A 10,377-nucleotide genomic window follows, 5' to 3' on the forward strand; every position below is an offset into this window, starting at 1 on the left:
GGTGACAGACCTCTGGGACAAAGACTCTGTAGAACTGCAGGGGCTAGCTACTGTTTTTCCAGCTGCTGTTGCGTGTGTATCTGCTTCTCCGCCAGTCTGGGGAATGCCTGCTGAGTCTGAGGGCAACCTCATCCACATGTTCCCAGGCTCAGACGCCAAGTCCCTTTTGCTGGGCAAGATGTTCAATTTTTCATCTTCTCCTTCATCTTCATCACTGGGCAAATCGCCTGCCATGTGGCTACTGCCATCAGAAAGGCTCTCCACTTTGTCTGAACAACTTGAAGCATCTTCTTCCTTTTTGGTACTGTCTGCCTCCGTGGTGGCTTTCTCTTTCAGCTTCTTTTTGCAGACTTTGACAATGTCATACATGTGGAGATAACTGGCAGCTGCTAGCACGTCTTCAATGGGCAAGTCTTTGAACTGGAGTTTCCCTTCATACATGAATTCAAGCAGGAGAGCGAAAGCTGGGGCTGTAACAATGTCGCTGTTGAGATGAACAATGTCTCTTTTGTCCAGCTGGTCCTTGTAAAAGAGGTGGAAATACATGCTGCATGAAGCCAGTACAGCTCGGTGCGCTCGGAACTGGGCATCTCCTACCAGAACAGTGCAATCACAAAGAAAACCCTGATGTCTCTGCTCACTCAGACACTGTAGCAAATGTCTACTATGGTCTGGAAACTCCATACTGTCTTCATAACCTACAAACAGAAAAATTCCTCATTAATGTTGTGTAGGAAATAACTTTTTAAATACCAAAGCCCTGACATTAAAAAAAAAAAAAGTAACTTTGGCTGCTATTATACAGTTCTTTGAATTTTAATCAGGCATGCGACCTAAGAACCATCAACTCACTATACTAAACTACAGATGTGAAAAGAAAACGTAGTTTCTCAACTTTTTCTATTTCACAAAAATTGTCTAATTTCCACCATACTTCTAGTGAAGTTTGAAAATGCTTAACTATAATCGCTTCTTGAGAATACTAGAATTTAAATCACTTTCAAAAGAAATTTAATTAACTTTGCTCAAATTATTTCCTATAAAACATCCAAAATGGCTTTAATTTCTAAGACAAAACCTTATGCCAATGAACAAAGAACAGCCTAACTAATGCTGATTAAAATTAAGGAAACTAGTTCAACCGCCCTTTTTATTTTATTACTTTTGATGTTTCCATTACTGCACTTAAAACTACACACAATAGCTTCAGTACACACATTAAGTTTAAAGGACAATTCTCACTGAAACAAGAAAAAAAAAGCATAATTAGTTCAGAAATTAGCAAACAATTTACTTTTAAAGTCAGAGTGTTATAACAACAAAAGCCTACTGTATGAAAACAGATGTTAATACCTTAAGATTTGCAGGTATAGCACACATGTATGAGATCAGAAGGGACTACACTAACAGATGGAAAAGATCATTTTTACTATGAACAAATCCAAAGATTTTGGAAGTGAATTGAGAGAAAGAAAAATAAATGCATTTTTTTGTAGAAACTGTACTTCTAATTTTTCAGTTATCAGAAGGACTTTAAATTCTGAAAATTCTCAACTGAACTTTCATTACCTGCAAAAGCAAAATAACTTCTATATTAAAATTCATTTCAACTGTGAAGTAAATCCTATCTCTTTCAATTAAGACAAAAATGATTGCAAGGTAAATTCATATAGAAAACTCATTTCTACAAAGGGAGATAAACTGTTCTGTTGCCTGTTCTGTATTACCATATCCAGAAGAAATGTTTTGTTCCAACATGACATGATATATTTCATCTCCCTACCTCCTTAACTTCTATTCTTTCAAACATTCATTGTTTCTCATTGTTTTCTGGGAGAAAGAAGGGGGTGGAAGAAGGCAGGAATGTACAAAGGGTCAAAATTCAACTGCAATATGTAATGCCTTTACAAATAAATAAATAAATAGGCAAACTAGCAAGTTCTACTTCCCCTTTCCTCTGACCAGATGCAAAATTCTATGGTATTCATTTTAGAATGTGCATCTTGGGGACCAGAGTATATTAATATTGTACCCAAAAAATTCCTTTTCATATTTCCCTCCCCTCCAACTTTGCCCAAGTTGTATTAAAACTTCCATTCAACCCCTAAATATATTCTACAAAATACCACTGCTGGAATAACCCAAGAAGATTTACAATACAATCACTTTAAGTGCCCCACAGCCAACATCAATCCTAATCCTTAAGAGGGCTAAAAATAAAGATTGGAGGGCAGCTCACAAGGTAGCTGTGATCAAATTAGGAGGCTGAGAGGACAGAGAGGGACGAAGAAGGAAGCTTATAAACATCTGATCCAGCTGACTGTGGCCATATGGCAGCTGCTGCCCAGATAAAGAGATTAAGAATAGAGGAGTGCGATTACAGCTGTCTGGCCAATTCAGGCAGCTCAAATCTACAAGTTCTAAATTAGTCGCTAACACAAAAACTCCTTCAAATAATTATTGTTATGCTGAAATAAAAGATCTCTTAAATATATATCTGAAAGAGAAAAGAGGAAACCAGTCAAGCTATTCTCCTGGGGACAAAAAGTTTTTTTTGCTTAAAAAACAAAAACAACTGTTCTCTTTCAAAAGCACTACAGCTGTATGCTTACAGTAGTAGTGCTGCTGAACCTTTAAGAATAAAGTTTAAGAGTGTAAAAGTGTTAAGAGTATAATTCATTATACAATCAATTTAAGTTTCTTAACTAGAATAATTCAATAAAAAAGTTTGAATACTTGATTCCATATACTTTTCTATTTAATATTTCTCAAAGCAAAAGGGAGCTAAAATGTCAGTGAGAAAAAATAAAGCAATTTAACTTAAAGTGAGCTCCATAAACAATATTTCAAAGTCCTACTTACATTACAAAATTTGCAATACCTGTATGTATTTTTTAAAAGTTACTGATTCAAGTGTAAAGGGATAATGCTGCAGCCCAAGCCTTTTGACTACAGTAAGATGTTCATTTAATACTCAATTTCATATATAATCCCTAAACTTGGTTAGAAAAGTAATGTGATTTTTCCAAATTAAATAAACAAAACACCAAAACAGAAATATGCTGAATCTAATCTATTGCTACTCCTACCTTTAGTACACATAAACCTGATTAAGTCCTTTCCTCTGAGTCTTGCTGGCTCCAGGTCTGTTAGATCGGTGGAAAAAAAGCAGACTAAGAGAGACAGATGCAAAGTGGAGATGATGTTAGAGAGGAATGAGATACCTTCTCCACACACAGATCTGCACACACTAACTCCCTGTCTGTGTGTTAGAATAAAAGGCTGAGGGATGGCAGGCTGTCAGCTGCTCTGACATCATGTTCAGATGGAAATGCTACCTCCAGCTGTGCTCCTTTTAATGCCATATGCTACTCCTCTACACTCCTGCCACCAGCTTTTTCTTAGGAGAACTTTTCTCTTCTGTTAGTATAAACAAAATACTTCAAAGTCTCCTTTTTTCCCCCAAACTTTCTAACAGAAGAAATTGAAAAACTAAACATATGGAGCTCTACTGTATTTATGGAATAGCAACACTTGTGTCTTAAGTTGGTGGACTGGCTTATATATTGACAGGATACTCAAGCCACAGTGCTATTCAGGAAATCCACAGATTCACTTTTATTCAACTGAGAGGTTTCGTTTCAAAGGCAGTTTCCTTGGGGATATTTCTAAATCAAATCCATTTGACTCTAAATCTATATTCCCATTTTAATGTTAGCATAGGACTTCCACTTGTTTTTCTGCTGAGATAATAATATACATGTCACAAGAATGTTAGGAGACTTATTGGAAACTATTACTTCAGCCTGGTTCACCACAATTATTTCACTCATACTTAACTACTTATCTCCAACTACTTCTAAGTATAATTTTTCATACTGTCATAATCAATATCAATTTCAATTCCAAATATCAACAAGCTGAAAGTGTACTTTTCTTAAAACGCTGAAAAGTGATTTCATTCAGTGAAACAAACTAATAAACCGGCCACAATCTGTAACAGAGGATTAAAATGGCCATTGCACCTGCATATCTGATCTGACTTTCTGGCCAGAAAAGAACCTTGTCTTTCTCTTAATCTGATTCCCATAGCAACATTTTTTTGGGTCACCCTGTAATTTTCATGATCATAAGAGGTCACATACAGAAGTCCAGTTAGTTCTGCAAGTTTTTAACTGGTTTGTGGGAGTTTTTTAATGGCTGATGAAATAGAAGTGTAACCTCAGCTGGACAGAATGGTGCTGTGCGTGGTGCTGCTGACATCTGTGAATGTCAGATTCATCCCCAAAGACCTTTGGAAGGGCGAGGTGTGAAGGGGAGGGGGGCGGGGGCGGAGGTGGGGAGAGAAACTGGGCCTATGGCTCTACTCTAAGTACCCCAGCTTAAATGTTAATGAACTGCATCCTCGTTAGAAATAAAGTGTGGAATGTTAAATGAATGGCAAAGTCAACAGTTCTCCCTTCTCTCCACCCCTCAAAAACTAACTTTTTCTAACAATGAGTTTATTACTAAAGTCAATTAGACTTAGTAGTCCAAGGGATACGCTCCTCAACTTCGCCACTTCTCCACAAATGTCCTCTCCCTGCTCCAAGTGCTCAGGCATTAATCACCCCACTTACCCAGTGGGGTGGGGGTAAGTGACAGTTTAATGAGTCCCAAGCACCGCAAGGAGTTGGTGACTCCTTACTCGACAATCGACCCCGTTAACTCTCCCTGCCGCTGGTCCAGAGAGGCTGTTGGAGGTTTTACTTTTCGTTTTTAAAAGGAGCCAGGGAGGGGGCTCGGAAGGAGAGAAAGATTCGAATCTCTCTGAAACATATTCTATGTAAAATGTCTTGGACAGGAAATTTTTAAAAGGGGAGGAGAGGGGGGTTAGCCAGGGGGAAAAAACTGGACTCGCAGCCAGTCCAACGAGAAAACACCTTCCACAACAGAAAAGAAAACAGACCCGGGTCACAGCAACAACAAAAGAAAAGTCGCCAGAAGAAGCCAAAGGGAGCAGAGTGGTTGCTACCGCTTTCCCAGCGCCCCACTAGACGGGCCCCCGGGGCCTCTCCGCAACTGCACCAGCACCCAGACCCCCCCAATCCCCCTGCCCGGGCACCACTGCAGCTGCACCGCTCCCTGGAGGAGCCTCGTCCGTCCCGGGCGACGCTGCAGCTGCATCGGCTCCCCAGCCTCCCCCCTGCTACTTCCATCACCCCCCTCCCACCCACCCCCGGAGGCTCTGCAGCTGCACGGGCCCCCTGCCCCTCCGCCGCAGCTGCACCGGCCCCGAGAGGCAAGGCGAGCAGAGGCGAGACGAGCCCCCGCACCGCACCCCCGGAGGGGGGGCGCCCCGCAGCTGCAGCGGCCCCCAGGGCGCCCCGCTGGCCCCGGGGGCCTCCCCGCAGCTGCACCGCCCCCCGGCGCAGAGCTCCAACAGCCCGAACCACACAAACTAACTCCGTTCCCCCGAGACGAGACCCGCCCGCGCCCGCGCCCCCCGGCCCGGCCCCTCCTCCCTCACCTCGGGCTCACTCTCTCCCGGCCCCCCGGCTCCCGGGGCTGGGGCTCGAACAGCTGGTGCGCCCTCCCCCCGCCCCGTCCTGCCCCGGTCCCGCCCTCCACTCCCTGACCCCGGGCCGGGCGGTGGGGGAGGGGGAAAGAGGGGGGCCGGGGTCAGGGGGAAACGTGCCGTAACCGGGACTCACACCCTGGAGCGGCCCTAAGTCACCGCGTCTCCGCCGCCGCTGCCGCCGCGTCCGCGTCCTCCTCCTCCTCCTCCTCCTCTTCGCCGCCGCCGCCGCCGCTCCCGGACTTGGTGGGCTTCCTCCTCCTCCTCCTCCTCCTCCTCCGGCCCCCCTCCCTCCCGTCCCCCCCCACCCCCCCCAGCCCCGGCTCCGTCGCCCGCTCCCCCCTTCCCCCTTCACTCCCGCCCCCGTTGGCAGCCGGAGGAGCGCGGCGGAGCGAAGAGGGCCCCACTCTCAACGGCTCCCCATGGCAGCAGCCCAGCGGCGGCCGCAGCCAGCCAGAGACACAGCGAGCGCAGCGCCGGGCGGGGGTGGGGGGGTGGGGGGGGCGGGAGGGGGAGGGAACGGAGAGGGAGGGGGAGGGGGTGAGAGGGAGAGAGGGAGGGGGAGGGGAGCGCGGGCGGGGGGACGGGGGAGGGAGGGGGTGGGAGGACGCACCACGCACGCACGCGGCGGCGCCGGCCAGATGTTTCCCCCCTCCTCCCCAATCCGACCCCCCCACCCCCCCTCTCCTCCCGGCACCCTCTCCCTCCTCCCAGCGCCGGCTTCCGCGATTGACAGACGGCGGCTGGACCGGTGCTCTTAGCCCGCCCCTCTCTCTGTACCCCTCCTAATCCCGTTTCCTCCAATAAGAAAGTGACTCTACAGGAGGGTGGAGGGCGAGCGGACGATGGACAGTGTGCCCCCCCCAATGGAGGAGGCGAACTAAAGCAGTCGTCCGCGTCGGCCAATTGGAAGGTGGGAATGTCGAGGGAGGGCGGGGGCGGGGGCTAGTGGGAGGGACCGAGCGTGGAGGCTCGCAGCAATGCCGTGTGGGGTGGAGTTCTTCGGTGCAGCAGCGGCAGAGGCAGCGGCCCGGGCGGCAGAGGCGCTCCAGGGTGACTTGGCCGTGAGAAAGTGAAAGGAACCCGCAGGCGGCGGCAACAGCTGCTCTGGGAGGAGCTTTGTTCCCAGCCTTAGACTGCTGTGTTTCTCCCCCTCTCGGGGTGCCGAAGGAGGCTTTCACTGTTCCCAAAGGGAACAATAAATACACTCTTATTTAGTTAGTGTTGGCTGCTGCGGGCGAAGCAGGTGTCATTGCGTCCACATGGATGCACAGGAGTCGCAGCAGCCTGTACAGGTTTCTCCTCCTTTGCAATGTTAATGGTGACATCTAGTTCCATGCTTTCTAAATCGAACCCCGAAGGACAGTTTCCCAGTCTTAGTTCAGAGAAGAGGCTGAAGTTGCTAGAGACGGTCTTTATAATAGTCACGAATCCAACTTCAGTTATGCGAACTCTTGTATTTTTGGCAGAATTTGTGAGTTCATTGCTGCACATTTTTTCCAATGCATTCTCAAGTGACTGGATTCTGCTAGTTACTACTAAAATTGTTTCTAAGTTCTCTTACAAATCACATGTAAACTTTCCTTTAGATTCCCTAACTGCTACCTAACAGTTTAAAAAATATATATTTTCTGTTTAATTTTTTGAAAAATAAAACCAACGATTTTGAGTGCCCTCCTATTTCCCCACATAGGCACTTACTAGTCTTTTTACCCTGCTATTTTTAAGACATCCTATTAGGCTAGGCCTCAAGGGAGATTTTGTTTAAAAGTATTTTTAAAAAAAGCATTTGCCCTCAAATATCTACAATACTGTTGCTGAACGACAACACAAGTAAAAAATAACAGTGGAGTATAATTTAAAGCAAGAAACATGGCACAAGGCAATAATTAATCTCTAAATGAATGGTTGTGTATCACCTATGCCAATTGGGGACACATCTAGAGGCTTTACATGAGACCAACGGTACTTTTAATGTGGTTTAACTTTGGCTTTGACTAGATATGTGAAGATAATTTAAATATACTATTTTCAATTAACCAGATTGTTAAAGAGGTTTTAAGGTTTTTCAAAAATACTATTAGACTTGGTCATTTTAATAATTAAAAAATTATTAGATCTACGGGGGACTTTAAAATCTTATCATGAGGCACAATGAAATTAGCTTTTCCAAACTTCCACCACTAGCTGACAGAATGGAAACTGGAATCCACACGCACTGATTTGCAGTTCAATGTTGTTTTCACTAGACCCCAGCCTCTTATTCTATCAGAATTTAATGAGCTTAAGGAGAAATGTTCTATACTATTGGCCAAGGTGACTAAATCCTTAACCAGTTTTTATGCTCTCTATGAAGACACTAGTGTGTGTTTTTAGTCCATACAACTTTATACTAATCCTGGTAGAACTTTTGAAGAGTCCTAGACATACTGGTGGAAAGTTTCATTTTTAATAGACTCCTATACAACTATTTAATACATGAAAGACATTTCATTAATAAAACTTCATTAAGCATCTGTTTGTTCAGAGCAGAAAAGTGTAATTTTGATTAGATATGGTCCTTATTGCTAGGAAATAGCTTAACCACTAAGAATTATTTAAAATAATACCCAGAAATAAACTATGGGTCACTAAATAAATAGTAAAATAGTTTAGTAGGAGGAAAAGGGCAGAATTCAGGTTAGCAGAACCCAAGTATGGGAATGCAGAACATGAGTGGTAGGCAGAAAATATGGGCATGAAGTTTTAACGTACTCTCTTAGAGGCAGAATAGCTTTATCACCAGTGTCACAGGAGATCAGATAAATCATAGACTATTGGGGAGGTAACGAACATTTTTAAAGTTTTTAATCTGATTACAAGGTGCTGTTTTTTCTCCTAACATTCAATTACAGCTCACCCAACTGTTCCAGATAAGGAAATACAGGCATGGGGATGTTAGGACAACTTCATAGGATCAAAGCTCTAGAACTAAAACTTTTTTAAGAAGCCATCCAGCCAAATCTCTACATTTTATAGATGAGAAAATTGAGGCTCAGTTAGGAAAGTTGTTGTCTAAGATCTCATAGTCAATAAACATCAGAAGAGAAATTCAAATTCAGCCCCTCTATTTTCAGAGTCAACGGTATCTCAATATCTTTCTTACTGTATCACAAGACCCACTTTTGATATATTAGTAATGGGCAAATCTTGGAATGCCCTATGCCATAACTATGAATTTCGGGGAAATCCTGATTTTAAATTCAGGTGGATCTAGTGACTAAATACCTTGTCAGCAAGCAAGTTATATATTTTTAAGTAGCGCATAGGTTTTGTTCATAACAATTTTGTATTAAAAGACTAAAGGAATAAATTAAATTTGACTGTTTTAGAGGAATATTGGAATATTTATAAAGGTCTCACTTAAACACTTGAAATATGTCCTTATGAGATAGAGGTTTTGAAAAGTTACCTATAAGCTAATTTATGTATGTATGCTTCATAAACAGCATATAGTAAACAAGAGTATTGTACTTGGAATCCTAGGACCTGAGTTTAGATCCCTGCTCTATCACTTACTAACTTCTGTGACATTAGGCAATCATATAATCTCTCTGTCCCTCAGTTTTCTTATTTGTAAGACAACATTGTCAGTCTACCTAAACTCAAAAATTCCTTCTAACTTAAATTATTCTATGACAAAAATAAACCCAACGCAGCAAGATTTAGAATGTAAAGGAGAAATAACACTTTAATGGGATAGAATAGAAAGAAATGGAATGGAAGATGAAATGGAAAAATAATTTCACGTCCATCAATCTCATTTCTCAATATTCTGTATCAAAACACCCTACAGCTCTCTTAAGTTACCCAGATCCTAATTCCTTTGTGAAAATTCCTGGTTTCCAGAGAGTAATAGGTTGATTTGGGATGAAGAGAAAAAAATAAAGCACAGAAACAATAGTATATATAATCTTAAATTAACACTGTAATAAATTAAACAGTGGGCACTATTACCACTAAAACAGTCCAAAAGACCTGAACATTCAATAAAGTGGGTTGTATATCACAGCAATTGTCTAATTTATAAATGGAATTTCTATAAACCAAAGTTTTTGAACAATATGCTAAATGACTCCCTACTGCCTGAAAGATTAAAATACAAACTTCTCAGCCTACCATTTAAAGCTTTCCATAATCTACAAAATACCTTTCCAGGGTTATTTCATAGGACTTCTTCAAAAACTCTGCTCCAGTCAAATTGGTCTGTCAAATGATCTTTGAACATGACACTCCATCATGCTACCTCTTAGCCTTTGCTCTGGGTATCCATTGGGTCTGAAATGATCTTTATATGCACCCTTTCCACAGCCCTCTATATGCACCCTTTCCACAGCCTCTCCAACCATAAATTCTCCTGAAGGATTTTTGTATATAGTTTGTATTTGCTAAAATGATGGACACATTGTAACACTAGAATATAAATTCCATGAGACAAGAACTGTTTGTTTTTGCCTGGATGTTCTGTGCACTTTTCTCAATTCCTGTTAACAATCAGTGGTTATACTTGGCTATTTTACAGTCAAGAAATACGACGAGCAGTATGCAGACCTGAGCCTGGTGACTTTTGAGAATAAGGCAGTGACCAAATTTCTTTTTTCCTTTCATAGATTTTAAGAGTATGTTCTTTCTGGTGGAATTTGAAGGGAAAAAAATGTACACGGTAATTATTTTGTGAATTATATCTGGTAGCTTTTAAATTCTGGGCTATTTTTCCTTTGCCACTGAAGATACATTGAGGATTGTTTTCTCTTCATTCATCTGAGTACAAGGGAATTAAA

The 10,377-nt window shown here is 42.7% G+C and overlaps 1 protein-coding gene across 3 annotated transcripts in view; it reads right to left on the reverse strand.

Annotated features, from left to right (window-relative positions):
• The window catches only part of ZBTB18 (zinc finger and BTB domain containing 18), a 6,775-nt gene extending 942 nt beyond the window's left edge, over positions 1-5,833 (reverse strand). Inside the window, exons 1-2 of one of the 3 annotated variants that reach the window (XM_051993478.1) lie at positions 5,696-5,833; positions 1-698 (exon numbers count right to left, since the gene is read on the reverse strand). The exon at positions 1-698 is cut by the window's left edge and continues 942 nt beyond it. In XM_051993478.1, the coding sequence (XP_051849438.1) occupies positions 1-684 (684 nt within the window). In that variant the 5' untranslated portion in view covers positions 685-698; positions 5,696-5,833. Of the gene's footprint in view, positions 699-3,089; positions 3,430-5,509; positions 5,597-5,695 lie in introns of those variants that run through there. The other 2 variants (XM_051993477.1, XM_051993476.1) reach the window with 2 other exon arrangements.
• Positions 5,834-10,377: the final 4,544 nt, after the last annotated feature.

This window comes from Antechinus flavipes, chromosome 4 (assembly GCF_016432865.1).
Source record: "Antechinus flavipes isolate AdamAnt ecotype Samford, QLD, Australia chromosome 4, AdamAnt_v2, whole genome shotgun sequence".
NCBI classification, from domain to species: domain Eukaryota; kingdom Metazoa; phylum Chordata; class Mammalia; order Dasyuromorphia; family Dasyuridae; genus Antechinus; species Antechinus flavipes.